The following is an 18,849-nucleotide window of genomic DNA, read 5'->3' as shown; positions in this document are numbered from 1 at the left end:
TGCACAATCGCTGTTTTATGCTGTATACGTTGTAACACTTATTCTCAAGAAAGAAGTCCTAAATGTAAGGTGTGAATTTAAATATGTCACGCAAACTCATTTGGCATTTGTGTTGATATGAAGTCAACGACCTTTTTGTGGCGATGCGCTTATCGTTTTTTCGATGAGTCAGTCATTTCGGTCGTGGCCTCGCCTTGAACTCCTTGCGCTTATAGGTTCCTCGGCCTATGGCCTTTTACAATTGCACCGGTTTCATTGACAACTTCGACGCGACGAAAAACGTGACTAGCGTTCGTTACAAAACGATGCCAGCTTCCCTTCAACCAACGCATGTGGGTATTTTTGGAAATTCGAAACTGTTACTCTCATCGTTCGAATCACTAAATTAGTTCCTTGGCCTGCGACGAGATTTTGTTTCATCTCGTGCTTATTTTGGTGACAAATGATCTTATCAAGGATTGACAGTAGACAGGGTAAACAGACAGTTTGTCGTTTTGGTCACTGGCCGTATATACGATGTAAGCTAGAGTTGTTTGTCTCGGTTAGGCTGATGATGTAAGCCTAATCTGTCGATTTGCTGTAAATATCTGTTATTATTCGCAATGCATGTTTGCATTCGTTCTTTATGGCGATGACATCCGCCACATACGGGTCTTTTGGACTTCTTGTTGTTTTACATGATTTCATGGTATTTGGACCATTGAATTTTGGTCTAGTCCCGTTTATATATATCGTCACTACCATATTTGTACTCAACATCTTACAAAATCGCCGAATACGGAAAAAACGAACATAATGGTTATTTGTTTCGTCGACAATATCATATGTAACTATGTATGTCGTTTAGAGATTTTTCTTTGGACCAATTTTTTTGGATTACCTGACAGATATTTGTTCAGAAACAGTAACAAACTTAATACACTAAATAGGAATCTACCCATACGAACGGTAATGAAAAACAGACTGGCCCAAATCTAACGTATTAGGTGGCCATTACTCATTACTATGATGACATATGTCTTTCGCACCCATACAATATTGATGCACGTATAAATTGTAGGCTGTGCCAGCGTTTGTATGGAAAAAAATGAATGGTGAGGTTTAAAATGGCTTTGGACTTTCCAGCAAAGCATCAGCTGACTGATGAACCAAGTATGCATCTTGTTGCATGGAAAGTCCGTTGCTTTGGTTTATCGAAAATGAAATATAAACTACTTTATCATATATGCCACACTCGTTCAACAAAACGTCAACACTGATATGTTATCAGGCACCTGCATTTTTGCATGGGGAACAATTTAATGCTTTTTAATGCATCATAGTCACGCACAAAATTCCTTGCGACCGTGTTTCCCAGAGTCCGAAGCACGCCGCGGAAAATTTTGCAAGCTGTACGTCGCTCCTGATTCGGTGCATTTTGTCCCCGCAGCGAGGCGCGCAATGCATTAAACGCTTCTGACGATCTAAGCAATTTTTCTTACCTTCAGCTGTTTCTTTTGCAAAAAAATTTGTTCCGCGTACGTCCGGCGCTCGCAATCTTTGTGTTGCGTTGAAAGTCGTGCCCAAACTTGGTTATTTTTGCTTGCACCACACGTCTAATGTCCTTTTCCCACACCAAAGCGGGAATTCCGAATCGCAATAGAATCTTAAACTTATTTTGAAGTTTAGGGAACTCGCACGGGTGACACCAAAACAAATTCGAAACCAGCCGCGGGTATCACATTCTATACGTAACAATATCTGATCAATTATTACAAAAAAATGTTTCTGCCTAAAATACATGTAAATTTCCAAAACCTAAAATATCCTGTTTGCCGTAAGAAGACAATCAAAAAGACTTTCGCTGCCAGTTGCAACATTTTCCCATATACTTTAAAGATGACCAAAATGGCCTTGACTTTACTTATACTGGGGACTAATCTTTTCTTTTGTTTGACTAAGTGTGTTCTTCCCAGCACCTAAACGCCATGTTTGAACTCTGGTCTCAAAGAGACACATGCAATTAATTGAAACGCGATATTTTTCGCCCTCATGGTCACTTTGTTCCCGGAAAAACGACATTTATCTGACTTCGGGCAGATAAATGTTTACAATCGTGCAACATGTTTCACACACTGTTCGGGTGGACAGAATAGTCTGGCAAACCTGTGACAATATATCATACAAGGTAAGCTGGTCATTTAAAACCGTCAAAGCTACAAATGTATCTGCACATATTCGATGTTTCTGCTATCATGTTACGATTAGCTTCTGATATGATTGGCATACCACATTAGGTAATACTGCACTAATCTGGCATACCGTTTACGTCTAAAATTCCCTGTTGGGCTGTTACTGAGCTTGACACAATGATTATGTAAATGAGACAACCGCCCAGCAGAGCGTAGAAAACTACCTGTGGCGTCATAATCGGCTTGACAATGCGACGCAAATCGTGCTCTTATAAATCTAAACGCTGAAACATTTTGCTCACTTTGCTGAGCGACGCAGTCGTAATGAAGGTCGTGATTTTACTCTAGTTTAACGCGTTTTATCCGTACGCAGTGGTGTGGAGTCTTTTTTTATTTGGAGAAACGTTCTTTTTAGTTTGGCAGTTGTTTTACATAGCAGAGAGTTAGACAGCAAGCAAAGCGGTGTAGGAAAATTTGCAGCGCTATAGTGAAAGTAATCTTGGTCAAAGTTCGTTTAGTGCTGGGTAAATATTTTACCAACAAGATTTTGTGTAACGGCCAGCCGTAGCGGTGGTCTGTTCTGTTATAACTCAGATTGAATGTTGCCAAAGACCCGGTTTGCTATACTTGTCTATAGTAGGTCAAAGTCCTATGGTTATAGCCAAATATACTTATAACAGTTTATGTTATTAATCAACCCTTTTTGTTTTAAGCTTCAGTAACCTTCGAGTTTTATTTCACTGTTAAAGTGTTAATAGTCCCATACTCGATATTTTCTACATTTACACCACCGAAACTTTTCGGCTCCTCTATTTTCTTCTAGAAACAAAATGGATCGTAAGTATTTTTGTTTTGCATTTTTAACAAATCCACTCGTTTATGGCGGATTGTCGCAACTTCAAACAAACTCAAAACAAAATTTAGTCAGCAACATTGTTGCATTGTGATGGTGTTTTTCTCAGTACAGATAACTAAAGACCAATGGTTACATTAAGCCTGAATAATAGACCATCATATACAGTATACACGGATCGGTTAGTCTTATGAGGAATGTAGTGGCATAATATGACATTGCAATAAACCCCTGATTTTGAGTCAACACAAAAAAAACAGTGGCGAAGCCAGTGAGGGGCCAAAAGGGCATGGCCCAAATTTTTAAGGTTGTTTATTGTAAAACTTTAATTTAGTGTAGTTTCGTCCTTCATCATTGTGATTTCGTCTCTCAACTATCAAAGGAATATATAATTTAACAAAAATTTCTGTTGTCACCAAGTTGTAAGCCGAAATCCATGTTTTTTTTATATTTATGCAGACATGATCAGTAGATAAAGCGTTAGGCTGTCCCGTCAAACCACAGTTTGGCAAGACACGTGTTTGGTAAAAGCACGCCTTACGCCGAGCGTTAGCAAAAAGTGGTATCGGACAACAAATTATTTGGCCCCTCCCAAAATTTTTGGCTCCCTACGCCACTGAAAAAAAAAACTGTAGCTTAAGTGCGCTTGACTTTGTACTCAAATCAGGTTATTTTTTAACGGTTTATTTGTTTGAAAAAAAAACCTTTTAAAAATAACGACAAAGCGGCCGATCGACCTACACTTAGCATATTATTATCCTTTTCATCCTTCATATTTGGAGCAGAATTTTTTTATCAAACAAAATGGCTTTCAAAAGTTTTGCCGCGTAAATATTCCAAATAATGTGGAAGAAAAAACGTTTGTGTACTTTTATGATCCAAATACGTTTGTGTACCAGACTTTTAATGATGCTTTAAAAGCAATTTGCCTAAAAGTGTTCCTTTTTTCTAAAAAACAGCTTTTGTGTTTTTCTCGGAAAGTAATGTTTGTATTTTGTAATTTGATTGACGAAATAAAAACATTTTGTATCCGACATCTACTTGAAAAAACTGTTCTTGCATTCTGTATGCATACTTTTTTCTATAGCCTACTTAAAACAAACTTTTAAAGGTTATTCCTTGATAATTCAAGAATCGTGTCCGCTCGCAGATAAATGACGGAAAAATTAAAAAATGGAGGACCGTCATCGAAAATTTGCAAAAGTTCTGTTACTCTGAGCACACTCCTGAACTAGCGACAAAAACTATTTAAGAAACAGAAAGCGAAAAAAACGGACCGAAAAACCCCGGATCGTGACGAAGTGCCTGGGAACATCTTGCAGAATGAAGCAGTAATTTACGGTGCAGTCGACGTAACTAAGTCACGCGCGGCAGTTTCTTGCTGCAAGTTTTACACAACTTGTCGAATGGCAATTTGGTTGCATAATGCCGCATAAAAATATTTTCAGGAAAACTCTGTTTGTGGAATATAGTAGCCTACTTAGCTCGTTATTTTTGCTTTACCTTTCAGCTTTATTTGCATAAGCAAATAATAAGTTTAAAAGACGGAAAAAACTTTTCATCGAAAAGGTTGCATATGTTACAAAGTTGTCTTTCAACAGGTATGGCGCTATAGACAAAAATACTCGTTTTAAAGAACGTGATTTTTCTGACTTTTCGCAAATCAGAATGATATAGAGCTTCTTTTTCAGAAAGAAATTGAAATCGTTGCGAGCGCAAAAACGATATGGCAAAGGCAGCGATACATTAAAAATTAAAAATTATAGGAACAAAAGAGCAAAAAGTGACAATTCCTAGCGTATTATCTAATGATTGTTGTTGATTTGATCCTAATGCTATTGTTAATTGTCGGCATTGATTTCCATAGAATTTATATTTTATCATTTTATTTTCAGTTGCGTACGCGGTTATTGCATGCAAATAAAATATAATAGGCAAGCAACTGGTGGATGGCGAAGGGACCATATATAGGTTTCCATGCAAGTCGTTTAGAATTGAAAGGTTGTCAAAATGTTGACAAAACATTTATCTGATTTTGTATAATTATTAGGCCTATTTCAAAAGGCCTATGTGCGACTCCCTCCTGTTTTTGAGCTGTACATTGTTTTACAAGTATAAAGTTGACTTTATGCGTTAGAAGCGGTGTTTTTAAATGAACCATCTCTTTAACACATAAAAATGTGGACAAAACCTTTCAAAACATTTTTCTAATTATTTGTTATAAATACATAATATTTGTTTTCAGATTATGGATTTATATTTTTCTTGTCATTCGTCGTTTCAATCACCAGCCTCGCCAAATGCGATCGAAAATGTAAAACCGATGACAACTGTCCATTCGGGGGAACTTGTGTGATTGGAACATGTCGGTGTACAGCGTCTTGTCGAAGTGCAGGTACAAAAAATTAAAATTCTTTTTTTGTGCAATCCATCTACTCTAGATAATTTATTGCGTTTAAAGTTGTAATTTTATTATTGAAAAATTTAAGATATTGAGACAAAGTAAAATTTTCATATTATAGTCTAGAATTACAAAAAAATATTCACAATTTTGTGTCATAAAAATTGGCACATTTGTGGTGTGGTTTTGATAAAAATATTTAAAATTATTGAGTAAAAAAACAAGTCGCAAATGTTTGTCGCAACTTATTTGTCATTAAAGTATGAGGGTATGTTTAAAAAAATAACTTGAAACAGCACAAATAAATAGCCAAAAACTATTAACTTGGGTTTGCAATAGACTTTTCCAAAATGTTTTTAAACAATCATTAAAATGATCTAAGACAGGGGTGTCAAACTCGTGGGGTTCGCGGGCCACATTGCAGTTTGGGAATTATGCCGTGGGCCGCATGTGATTTTTGATCTAGTTGTATACACTTAAACAACCTTTTCGCTACGACGACCGCATTGCAGATCCTTATTTCACCAACGGCAGCCAATTATCTGTTTTTGTTTAAAAATTACAAGAAAAAGGTTTATATCATATATATACCATCTATTGACGCCCAAAAATCCCAGATTAATTTCCAACTTATTGTACAGATTAAGCTCCACAATGTGAAGACCCGCAGTTTTAACTCTATTATTACGTCATAATCTATATTGTGACGCTTTTTGTTCCTGTTTTTTGCATTGTTTGCACACAATACGCCTACAAAAAGTCTGTCGCATATGGCTACTAGGCTGGTAATACTCTTTTCGGTAACACAAAATCTGTTTAGGGCGGTTTGAAAATCAAAAGTTTTGGCAAAGAAGTTTTAATTACATCACGCCTGCCAGTACATATATTTCAATGTGGCCGTACGGCCGCGGGTTGTACACCCTTGACTGAAACTTTAAGGAACGGTTCAATTACTATCGTTTCTATTCATAACATATGAATTTGTATGTATAAATTAAGTTTCGGTAAACGTCAGTTTAAATAATAGCTTTCAACTTGAAAAGTAAGACAAATTTAGTGTAATTAGATAAAAGTCTGACAAAATACTACAATTGTTGTTGACTGTTCGTGGGCCGCATTGGAGGGCTTCGCAAACGAATAATTGAAACGAATAGGCCTAAATCGTTTTTAAGCCGGCCGCCATTTTTAATTTTTGCGGATAATTCGTTTTTTTTCCTGTTTTTATCTCTGCGAAGCAAACGAAAGTAAATTAGACCAGGTTTTAGACATTTTTTTAAAAATTTTGTATTATAAAAAAAAGAAAATTTTGTGATTTGCACATTTTTTTACATTGAAAAGTATTGCTGGTGTGCTTTTCTTAATATGGTTAAAATATATTTTGGTTATACAGGTGTGATTCCACTCTGTGGTGGCGATGGCAAGTTTTATTTAAACTACTGTTATCTGCAAATGCACTCTTGCGAAATGGGCAGAGAAATTGAAATAGTTTTTATCGGTTATCACGAGCACTGCAGAAGTCATCCCTTGGCACAATACGCGTCCATGTCAACCGGTAAACCATAACTTTTGTAATATCCACAAAACTTCTTCCGCTATATTTTTTACTCGTTCAATAACTTTCATCTTTTATTAGAAATGTACTAAAAATATTAACAAAATTTATGTTATTTGAATCATTTGCCAGAAATGTTTTTAAAAACAAAAAAAATTTCTAGGCTTTCGCTACAATCCTTGCAATAAGAAAAACAACATGTGCCAGAATTATGGCGTTTGTATTGCTGATAGAGGAACGCCGGCTTGTCTGTAAGTTATATACGTGACCTGGATCATACTTTCATTTTGTAAAAAAATGCAACACACAAAAAAACAAATATAGTAAAACCAAAAAATAGTTCGTAACAATATTCAAATTGTGCTTGGTGTAAAAAATGGAAAACAAATGTTTCAAATTTACTCAATCGTGGTGCCAAAATAAAATTTATGCAAATAAGCTCATGCAAATATTTTCCATTACGTTAAAATATAGCGCGCCCAAACAAGAAAAATATTTTTTATGCTTGCAGTTGTCCAACCAGCTATCATGGACAACGTTGTCAAATGAAACATGCGCCACTTTTTGGCTCACGAAGGAGACACTCCGCAGTGGTCAATCCAAACGTACCGGAAAAGAGACGGGCTGTTCCCGCAGAATCTTTAGTTGTTCTTCTACTTTTTTGCTTTCTTTCTGCGACTGTTTCAGCTATTGTAACGTCGGCAGTTTGTCAAAGGTTAGACGATTAGTAACTTGTAAATTGCGGGCTTATTTTGAGTGATACAGCAGCTTTGATGTAAAAAATTTTGCAAATAACGTGACCACGCAAATAAAAATAAGCGCCATTTTACGAAAAATTCATGGTTTATTTTTAAAAGGCACATTATTTTTAAAATGCCTGAAAAAAATATGTTAATGGCCAATGCGGTTTGTAAAGTCATTCCTATGTTTCTTCAAATTGTTTTCTTAGTGCAACCAGAACCTAACATTTCTGAACAAGATTAATAAAAAAGAATCAATTTTTTTTAATAAACGCTCTATACGTTAACGTATTCTTGGTATTCATTTTTTAAATTATGCCAATATATTTTTCTTTAGGTTAAGAATAAGGGATATTCGACAACGAACAAAAGCAAAATGGAACCCAGGAGAGGGCGCTAGACTTATTCATTCGCGCGGTGACCAATCTGTTATTGCTTTGTGTAACGATGACGGATTACCACCTCCAAAAAACTACTAGCATTAGGCAGATGTACAGAGAAAGAGTCCCTACATGAAAGGCAACAAGAAAGGAAAGTTATGGATCTTTTTGTTTTTTAAGCATCTGGTTTTGAGGCTTCCTGTGTAAGATTTGGGATACTGCGTTACCCGACGTTAAGACGTTTTTGTTGCCTTATTGATGTTGATTTACCCGCCCAGCAAAAATTCGAGACACATAAAACCTCTTGTTTTGGTTCGAAATTATGCACTGTGGTTGCTATTTTGTACGTTCTAAGCGCTCTTACTATGCAAAACAAAGTATTTATTAATTTGTGGTATTCATGCACGTATATAGTCGCCTGTTCCTGCGTTTCTTTTAAAATGCTTGTGTGTAGTGTCCCATTATGTCCAACAGTCGGCAAAGAAAATTGGGTCAATTAAAAAAAAAATGTGGAAAAATGGGCGTGTGTATAATGGTAAACATTGCATTTATTACTTGTCCGTGCTTTTTAGTGTTCCGCTGTCAATTTTGCACTTAGTTAAAAGGGTTGCATTAACTATAAACCCGCTGAGTTACGAATAAATTGTGGTGTCGGTGGTATGGAATAATATTGGTTTTGATTTCTGAAAAGTAACGCCAGAGTTTTTTATGAAAAGTATAGTGCCTGGATTTGTTTTTTGCTTTGGGGGATTCTACTCACAGACGGTTAAATATTATCAAAATGTTCAGTACAGAGTAAAATGTCGGGCCGGTATTTCGGGTTTTGACCAGAATCGAGCACAAATTTCGTTTCTGCTTACAACCATTGTCAAGACAGAAAAAGGATATTTTACCTGTATGTTTTCGCCAGTCCGCCCAAGGCAAATCGTGGTTGTCCACCTAACGAAATTTATAAAATTAAAATCAATTCTCTGAAATAAGCAACCTAGAAGACTATATACGTGTAATTTCGCGCTTGTGAAAGAAGAGTGCCATATAACATTTTTGTGAAAAAAAATGCTTTTCACAGTAGTGACTATGTAGGGCTATTAATATCCAAAATGGCTGATGTTTGCGTTTCCTGTTAAGCTGCCAGACATTCCATTTCGTGTTATGATACCCATATTAAAACATACAAAATACATTAAAATAAGGACATCTGAGCTTTTTTGAAACAGATCATAGCCTTGGGTTTACCCTAAGCTTACTAAACATAAAGTTTGCTCTTTCTATAACATACAGTACGGAAATTTGCGTTTGGTGGTTGGTAATTGGTTTGTAATTAACCATTTTCAGTAACTGTCACGTTTCCGTTTTCACGGATACGCAAAAGTTTGGGACTGACTATGGAAGTTCTTTTAACAGCTAACGCTCGTGTACTCTGATCGGCAGCAAACCTCTTCTTTTACATTTATTCACGTCCAACCACAACCAAAACAACAAAAACAACAATCCAGCACTACTTCGCAGTTATCTCTATCTTCTTCTCTGTTATATTATGTTATATATTTTAAATCGTTAGATTGGGGCGCTTATATGTCCTGCATTACAATGAACGGGAAATAGGCGTTAATTCGCTGTGACAATTTCCTTCAGATAAAACAATGAACACTGACACGATAAAAACTGGCACGCTGTAACAACAACACAATAGCGCCTGCAACGATAGACTCTAGATCTAGACGTACAGAAATTGTCATTTAGAGTGGAAGAACTTATTTCTATCATACACTTCAAGTTTTTAATGACTGTTAGAACTGCCACTTGACTGCGAAGTCGGATCAAGGCGGGCGATTTAAATGTTAGCCTTGAAATTAGGTGAGGGTGGTTAGGGTAAAGAATCGTAACAGGAAGATTGGCAGAAAGGGTGAAGTGTCAGTCGATGGCAATTGTCAATTGGCGAAAATGTGTCGATGATAAAACACAACGTTATTCCAATGACGTCACAATATCATCATATTACTTAAATGTAGGTTTGTGTCCAAGAATTCGTTATAAGCTGCTGGTATACAGTGTTGGTATACATGCTCGTTTTAACGCCGATTCTTGATTTTTTTATAAATTGTCTGTTTAATGTCTCAATCTGTCAAACAGTCGACGGAAATTAGGTCAATTTTACAAAGAGTTCCGAGCTGGTAAAAACCCAGAAGCTGGCTGGACGATTGTTTGGACTTATGTAATGGTAAAAAATGGTAAATATTGTCTCCAACAACTCGCTTTCCAGTCAGTCCTCTCTGCTCCCTCATTCTCGATTCTGGTGATATTTTTACGTTCTTCAAAAGCATATCGTTCGGTATACATCAATACTAAATGTTACTTCCCTTGTTTGTTGGTGTTTCGCTTTAGATTTTCCACTTAGTTTGAAAGGTTCTCATCGAAATTATTTAAACTGTTAAATATTTTATTAACTTACAAATTTATAGCCCCGCTATACCTTTACAAACATAACGCTCAACAAATACGTACATGCTTTTGGGGAGTTTCACTAACAGGCGGGTAGCATTCTTCGACAGTTCAGATTAGAGGTAGACCAGGCTTTTGTCCAGATATAGATCCTTGTCATTTTCGGCAAACTGTTTAGGTTGGGACAAATCGATGTTATGCACCAAATGCACTTTATGTTCAGCTACGACCGTTTTCACCGTCATTACGTTTTTGTAAAAGCAGAATGCCAAATTATTTACAATAGTTGATAGCTGCATCTACGTTTCCGGTTTAGCTCCTGGACAATTAATTTCGCGTATGATATCATGCCTATATTGTACCCATATCGCAAAATAGTAGACTTGTTTAAAGCATGTCTTAGTCGTAGCTCCAATTCAAACCTGTTGTAGCACTGGTTTAGCCCAAGTATTAGAAAAATGATTAGTTTCATGACACATAGTCTAAAAGAGCTTCTCAATAACCGATTGTGTTGTGAAAGACGTAGTTTATTTCGCTTTATAAGAGAAACGCATAGCCTTACTAGTTTTCATGCCATAAACTTTATCCTGAATTTTGTTCCGAAAGGCTTCTCGCAATAAATCAACTACATGTTAACTGTTTTATTTTACTTTAAACATGAAACTTTAACTGGTGTAAAGCTGTTTTGAAATTTAAAATGAAATGCTACTGCAAAAACGTTTTTGTCTCATGATTTTCGATTTTTGTTGTTAGTAATTTCTTGCAAACTAGGCACACTTGGTAAATCAGTCCTGCAGTAAAAGCAAATGAATCACCCCCTGCAGGGATGCCACTTTCGTTTGAATAAAACAATCTAGTTTGGCCTAAAAAAATATCTAGAATAATCTAGATTGAAAAATAAAACATCAAAAAATATATCTAAACATAAAATAGTCCAATTTTATGCAATATATTAGCCAAACGACAAAACATATGAAGGTTTTTAATATAAATCGATCTATAATAGATGTTTAAGAAGCTTTACTTCTTCCTTATTTTAATCAATATCATCACTATATTTTTTCTGTTACAGTTATAACTAGAGATGTACCGAATATTCGGTTTGCCGAATTTATTCGGCCGAATCGCTCATTTGTGCAAAGATTCGGTTTCGGCCGAATAATTTGTTGCGATCCGGCCGAAACCGAATCTTTTACGAACACAAATTTGAAGCGTAAAACGTGTCTTTGCTGCTTATTAAGCTCCACGCAATCTTTCACAAGCCCAAACATAACGAAAATCGCGTCGATTTTTACCTTTTTCAACACATTGTCGTTTTTCCCACTGTAGTCAAAAAAATTAGTAATTCATTGGCAGGTTGCCAATCATTCTTGAGGCAATTGTGAACCTCACAGAACTTAAATGAGGACGAAACAGAACTATTCTGCACTAATTGCCTGGTAGATAAACATTTTTTCATGTCAAACCCGTAGCGTACGACTTCGCGTGACGTCATAAATGATTCGGTTGATTCGGCCGAATTTATTCGGCAAAACCGCCGAATATTCGGTTTCGGCCGAATCGAAATTTAGCGGTTCGGTACATCACTAGTTATAACATTATAACGTTGAGGCTTATGTGCTTATCTGGGAACGTTTGTAGGCTTGTCCTGTAACTATAGTCTTTACAAACGTTTAAAAAAACTATTTAGATTTTATAGCCATCATCTAGATCCCAAATTGTACATTTAGGCTTAACCGAAACTATCTAGCTATAAAATATCTAGAGTGGCAGCCCTGCCCCCATGTAGCATTGAATGTTGTGTTTAATTCAGGCGCTGATTTTTGTTTCTTTGTTTTACACGTATTATGACACAACAATTATTGCAATGCAAGTTTTATTTTTCACCTCGTGTTTGACATAATCATCACAGAAAGTGTAATCAAAACATCTAGTAATTTCAAAAACTGAGCCGCATTTGAGGGACCAAAGAACCGCATGCGGCTCCAGAGCCGCGGTTTGGCGACTCCTGAACTAGGTGTTTGCTGTTGTGCGTGAAATGGGTATTTTATAGAAAAGGCTAGCTATTGTAACGTATTAATATTGAGTTTTATTAATTTGTGCTGATTTTTTTGAATTCCACTAAGTGAATTGTTTGGCCGTTGTTTACTAGCAACGAACCGTTGGAATTTGAATGACCCTTTTATTTATTACGCTGGATGCCCAAGTACAGCATCTCATTTAAACTGAAAGTGAAACTCTTAGTTTAGACTTACAGTTGCTGCTGTAAAGGTATTTTTAGACAGCAGTCCAAAGTAAAGTTATATGCGAAAAACGAAAAAGGTCTGCGCATTTAAACTGTGTTTAATGGCGCTTGGCTGTGCAGTTGTATTATATTGACGGCAACGGACGGAACTACTTGGTGTAACTCTCGTAGCATAACGTACTGCTTACATTAACTTACATTAACAAGTTAGTTGAGTGCTAACATACAACCATTGAAGACAACTGCGCCTATTTTATTCCCATTTAAACTTTGTGACTACTTAATTACAGAGCTTGTTTTTTGTGAGACATGAAAAACAGGAACAATGTTAAAATGACGTTGGAAATTGAGGCTTTTGACAGGTCTGTTTCTTGCGTGTGCATCCGTGGTGTTTATGCTGGAGACTATTAAGTTGACCACGATTAGGAAATCGTATAAAACTTCTTTGGACAGAATTGGAAATTTAAGGTTCATTGGAAAAGAAGGTTTAAGTAGACAATTTTTGTGTTAAAATTGTCGATTTTTGTAAAGAACCCGCATTCTGCTCAAAATGTTATTCTTCGTCGATCAACAGACATCTTTCAGCACAAAAGGTTTCTTACTTGACTATATTGGGGTATATGTTCCCTACATTGGGGTACATGTTGGTGGCAACCCTGACTGTAGCTCTCACCTATCAGGCATTTAATAACTTCCTCTGAACTGTATGCGAGTGAATCGAAGACATTGATGTGTTAAGTAGGCCGAAGTTAGTGTAAAACCATTTCAACTCTTAAGTTGACGTGGTTGATATGTAACTTTCCACACTTTCCACAAAACACTTGTTTTTTTGGTGCGCAAATAACTTTGGGATTTGGGTGTATTTCCCCAACTTTCAATTGCTGGACGTGCGCTACTTGCTTATAGTGCAATTACCTCCACAAAAACTAATGATACCGTTTATGAACTCTTTCCACCCCGACCGTCTATAGACGATTATGCGACTACCGTAGAATCCGATCGTCTATATCAGGGGTGGCCAACCGGCCGAAGCCTAAGAGCCATATTTTTTTATTGTGTTACCACCAAGAGCCACAATATACACATAAGCACATATGCTCAATGCCTCGTCCCTTCCTCACACACAGAGACCGGTGCTTAGCTAGATTTATTCTAAATGTCGCACACCAACATAATAATGACACAATTTGACTTGTACAGACCACGGGTCAGTCATTTTCAACAATAAATTGTTTGCACTGACTCTCACACGAAACTCTCATTTCAACGAATAACACAAACAAAAACATATGAATTAAAATATCCTTTTTTTTCTCATCCTATAAATAACGTGCGGTGAGATTCATGTCTGGTGAATTGCAAACAACTTTTTTCACTGCCATTTTGAAGGCTAACTTGACAAAAATTGTTTACTCATAAGATCTTTCCTGCTGCAAAACTTTGCGGTATTTTCCTCTAATGCACATGCGCCCCAAACTTAGGCGCCTAGTGTTACAAAAATACGAAGTGGCGAAACTGAATTCATTGCGACGTCACTAATGCATTAACCACCAACAGTCGCTTAATTCAAACCCAAGAAAAACTGCCTATAAATTCGTCCCCAGGGCAGGAACTTGGCCGAATGGTCTGGCGCGCCTGACCCCATAGCACAAAATCCGTCCAGTTGTTGACATGCTGCAAGGCACATTTAATTTAGCAGTTAAACCGACTCAATCAATGTCCGTGGATGAGGCAACTTGTCCTTTCAAAGGAAGATTTCGATTCTGCACATACAATCCAGATAAACCACACAAATGGGGAATCAAATTATATGAGCTTTGTGAGGTAGGATCTGGATACTGTTTTTCTTTTCGAATGGCTTGTGACTCCCAACAAAGTGAGAGTAAAGGGTCAAAAATCCATGATCTAGTTATGGACTTGCTAAAAAATTATCTTGACAAAGGTCACATTGTTTATATGGACAGGTTCTACACTTCACCAAGTTTATTTGGATTCCTAATTGCTCGAAATACAGGTGCAGTTGGGACCTGCATGATGAACATAAGAGGATTGCCAAATCCAGAATTAAAAAAAAATCTACAGAGGGGTGAAACTTTAGTATTTAGAAGGGACCGACTGTTGGGATTAAAGTGGAAAGATAAAAAGGATGTCTTCATGCTTTCCACCATACTTGGAATGAACAGAGTAGATGTGCAAGTCAGGGCACCGGGATCATTTAAAACCAAAACAAAGCCGATCGTAGTACAAAACTACAATGACAATATGTCCGGAGTGGACAGGAGTGACCAGTTGATGGCTTATTATGGAATGTCAAGAAAAGTATGAAATGGTATATAAAGCTTTTATTCCACATGTTCAATTTGTCATGTGTAAACTCTCACGTAGTGTACAAAATGATAATGAAACAGAAAGGAGAAAAGGCAATGACCCTGCTGCCGTATGTCATGAAAGTCTCAGAGAAGCTGTGCGAGTGAGGAAAATAGTACATCAAGGTATGGCACCCCAGTCGTGACACCACCATGAGAAAATAGGCTGACAGGGGCCACTTTATACAGAAGATTCCACCAACAGGGAAATCCAGTATTGTACAGAGAGCATGTAGGGCAGGGGTCGGCAACCTTTTAGGCGACGCATGCCAATTTACGTGTTATTTCCATGTGTTAATGACCTTGCGTGCCAACGTTATTCTAAAAAAATAGTGGTTCGTGCCAGCAGATATCAATACTAAAGAGAAAGCAGAGTGTTTTGTGCATGTAAGGCCGAATTTTATAACAATGGCTTGATAAAAACTATAAACAAGCAGTGCATCAGGTGAAATTGTTACTTTAATATAAACACGCAAATCGGTTGGCGTGCCATGAAAAACCACCTCGCGTGCCAACCTTGGCACGCGTGCCAGGGGTTGCCGATCCCTGATGTAGGGTATGCTCTGAGCAGAACAGACAAGCCAGCAGCCACAGCATTTCAAAACGCAGTTCATACTGGTGTCCAACATGCAAAGTAACATTGTGTGTGGACAATTGATTCAAAAAGTTCCACACCATCGTTGATTATTGTGATCAAGTGTAGTCCTGTATGCCTTGTATGTCTTTCTTCATTTATTCGTTTTTTAAAAATTTCAAAAAATGCATATGTTCAATGACCCTTTGTGGAAAAACTACACATGCTATCTTCAAAGTTAAAATTTTCCCTGAAAACACATTTCTCGCACTTCATTTGGTGAAAATTTCAGCTGCTTTCAATAAAAAGCAAGCTTGTGAGTATTTCAAATGTTGAGCTGGCAAGTGAACACACAAGCGATTGCCGCATGGTATAGTCGCAAATTTTGTCAAAAAATCGAAGTGTAAAACTGGTTTGGATTCATTATTGTGGTTAGATGTAAGCAGTAAGCATCCTACAAAACTCTGACACCAAAGTTTACTGCAACAAAAAAATCACAAAAATAAATTTTGAACTTTTCACCATAAATGATATAAAGTACTATTTTTTAGGCTGCTGCAAAAAAACTACTGTCAATAGACACAAAATAAAAATTTTCCCTGGTCCCATATTACATAGGGGTGTTACATCCTAAAAATCACAATCGTACATGCAATAGTTAGGCCGTGAGTATTTCATTTACAACCACACCTCAAAACAGACAATTTAACATGGTTTGCCAAAAGTTACAAAAGGTACTGTCAGCATGCGGCAAACAAACACACATTTCCACTGCACCCAGGCTGCTGAAACTTGCCTAGATACACACAGGATATTACCACTGACAGTGGCGACTCGTGCCTAAAAATTGTGGGGGTGCTGCTCCAAATTTTAGCCTCTATTGAACATATATAAGTTGGCAATATATAGAAAAGCTACATTTCTAGTTTTTCAGCCATTGTTTTGTGCAGAAAAACAAGTAATACAAATCCTAACTAGAATAGTGGTTTTCCTATATATTGCCATTTTATATGATATTTAACGATGTATCACATATACCATTTACTATATTTATAATGGATATATATTTGGCACCTACATTTCATTGGGTCCCTATCTTTTTCCTGGCACTTTATACCATAATTGTTTCTGCAAGTAAAAACAAATAGGGCACAATCATTGTTAGATATTTACCAATTTACTATACACATCATTTCAGGGAAGGGGACCCATAATTAGCAACTCCATTGTGACGTAATTTTTGTTATGCAATAATGTGCACGAAGGTAAACAGCAGACGGTATAATTTGTGTATTTTGTTTACTTGCACAGCGACGGGCCAAGCACAATAACATGCAGAAAAAATGTGGCACAAAAACACGTGACACAGACTCGAAACGAAGAGGTTGTAAATACGGTAAAACACAACAAGAATATAGTTCCGTTTTGCACAGACAAGATCAGCCATTTTGTGTCTTCTGGCAAAAAGAACTTCAAAAGGGTCAAGCAGTTGCAAGTTTGGGGCGAGGCCGTAAGTAATTGTTACATTTACCAGCAAAATTTCAGCAACCTGGAAGATGGAACTGTTTTACAAATTTTTCTTTGTCATAAACGCACGTCCAGCAGACGACGTTTGGGGAAAACATCCGTATATACCAAAGGTTTTCAGGCACCAAAATACAAAGGAAGTAAATGTGGAAATAAAATAATATCGCATATCAACCATTTCGGAGTTTAAATGGTTTCGCACTAACTTCGGCCTACTTTGCACATACTGTCTTCGATTCACTCGCATACCGTTCAGACGAAGTTTTTCAATGCCTGAAAGCTATAGTCAAGTAAGAAACTTTTTTGTGCTGAAAGATGCCTGCCAAACGATAAATAAATGATTTCTTTTACCAGAACACAAGTTATATAAAAAAATCTACAAATTTAACGCAAAAATTGTCTACTTACTTCTTCCGCAATAAACCTTCAGTTTCCAATTCTGTCCAAAAAAAGTTTGATATGATTTCCTAATTGTGGTCAACTTGATAATCTCCAGGGTAAACACCACGGATGCACACGCAAGAAACAGACCTGTCAACAGCCTCAATACGAACGTCATTTTAACATTGTATCTGTTTCTTTTTCATGCTCTCACAAAAGACCAAATTTGTAAATAATTAATATAATCATTAAGTTTTTGGTGGGATACATTTTGACGCTGCTGTCTTCAATAGTTCTAGGCAAGCACTTTAAGTGTAAGCAGTACGTTGCTACTGAGAGTTACACCACGGGCAGTTTCATTGTCCTTAATAAAAGTTAATACAACTCTACAGCCAGGCGCTTGACACCGTACACCAGTGGTTTGGGTGTAGTGTCCCACTAAAATCAATCACCAAGTTTAAACTCCCCGGCCCTACGTCATTTTTGTGATGTTTTTTTATACCGCATATTAACAATAATGTTGTTTAATCAGTTAAATATACTTTACTTTGTGACTAAACTCTAATGCAATTAAGTGATGACAGTCTGTTCGTAGAAAATTACTTTTTTTTCAAACAAACTCGCAGTATATTTCATATTATGTTGACATTTAAAAATTTGAAGACCACTTACCTAGGTTAATGTTCAACGTTTAAGGGTGGGTAAATTTGACAAATCAAATTCGCGTTTAGGTTCTCCAGTTTGTAAAATTCATACTATTTATGTGTTTTTTTCTATACTCTCTGTATTATTTTGGACACGAATTGGCTCCAGGATTTGTCGCGTAACATGGGGTTGGACAATTTGTGTTGTATTGCATCACAATGATTAGATTGTGACACGAGGTACCAAGCTGTACTGTAAAACATGAGAAAAAGTTGCTAGAACAAAAATGTATCATTTCTTGGCAGTAAATTTAAACGCCAATAAATTAAATTTATAGCGACCCCAGAAAAAGTTTAGGCGACCCCACTTTGGGTCGCGAACCACAGGTTGAAGACCACTGACATAGAGGGGTGCAACGTGCGGCTCACAGAGACGCTTGGATTTCAGATGTACTGAAAAACGAATCCAATTATTAGAACGTATATTTTGGGCAGATCGATGCGCCCGGCTCTATTTTTTTGCGACCTGACAAAATGCGGCTACAATCAAAAGCGAATCTCACTTGCTAACTC

At 36.8% G+C, this 18,849-nt stretch overlaps 1 protein-coding gene across 1 annotated transcript; it reads left to right on the top strand.

Moving 5' to 3' along the window:
• Positions 1 to 1,106: 1,106 nt before the first annotated feature.
• On the top strand, positions 1,107 to 8,196 carry LOC145204802 (uncharacterized). Its single transcript, XM_080077389.1, has 6 exons — positions 1,107 to 1,152; positions 5,270 to 5,419; positions 6,816 to 6,977; positions 7,141 to 7,228; positions 7,489 to 7,692; positions 8,055 to 8,196. Exons 1-6 carry the CDS (start codon positions 1,107 to 1,109, stop codon positions 8,194 to 8,196), a joined length of 792 nt encoding a protein of 263 aa, XP_079933515.1.
• Positions 8,197 to 18,849: the final 10,653 nt, after the last annotated feature.

The sequence above is a fragment of the Phallusia mammillata genome, chromosome 8 (genome assembly GCF_965637545.1).
Source record: "Phallusia mammillata chromosome 8, kaPhaMamm4.hap1.1, whole genome shotgun sequence".
Classification (NCBI taxonomy): Eukaryota; Metazoa; Chordata; class Ascidiacea; order Phlebobranchia; family Ascidiidae; genus Phallusia; species Phallusia mammillata.
The sequence above is the reverse complement of the archived record's forward strand: the minus strand, read 5'-3'. Positions and strand labels throughout refer to the sequence as shown.

Bases quoted from the DNA above. Each gene is read 5' to 3' on its own strand.
- LOC145204802 (XM_080077389.1), top strand. From the start codon at position 1,107: ATGGCTTTGGACTTTCCAGCAAAGCATCAGCTGACTGATGAACCAA. The intron at 5,420-6,815 runs GTACAAAAAATT...TTGGTTATACAG, and splicing joins AGCGTCTTGTCGAAGTGCAG to GTGTGATTCCACTCTGTGGT. The intron at 7,693-8,054 runs GTTAGACGATTA...ATTTTTCTTTAG, and splicing joins ACGTCGGCAGTTTGTCAAAG to GTTAAGAATAAGGGATATTC.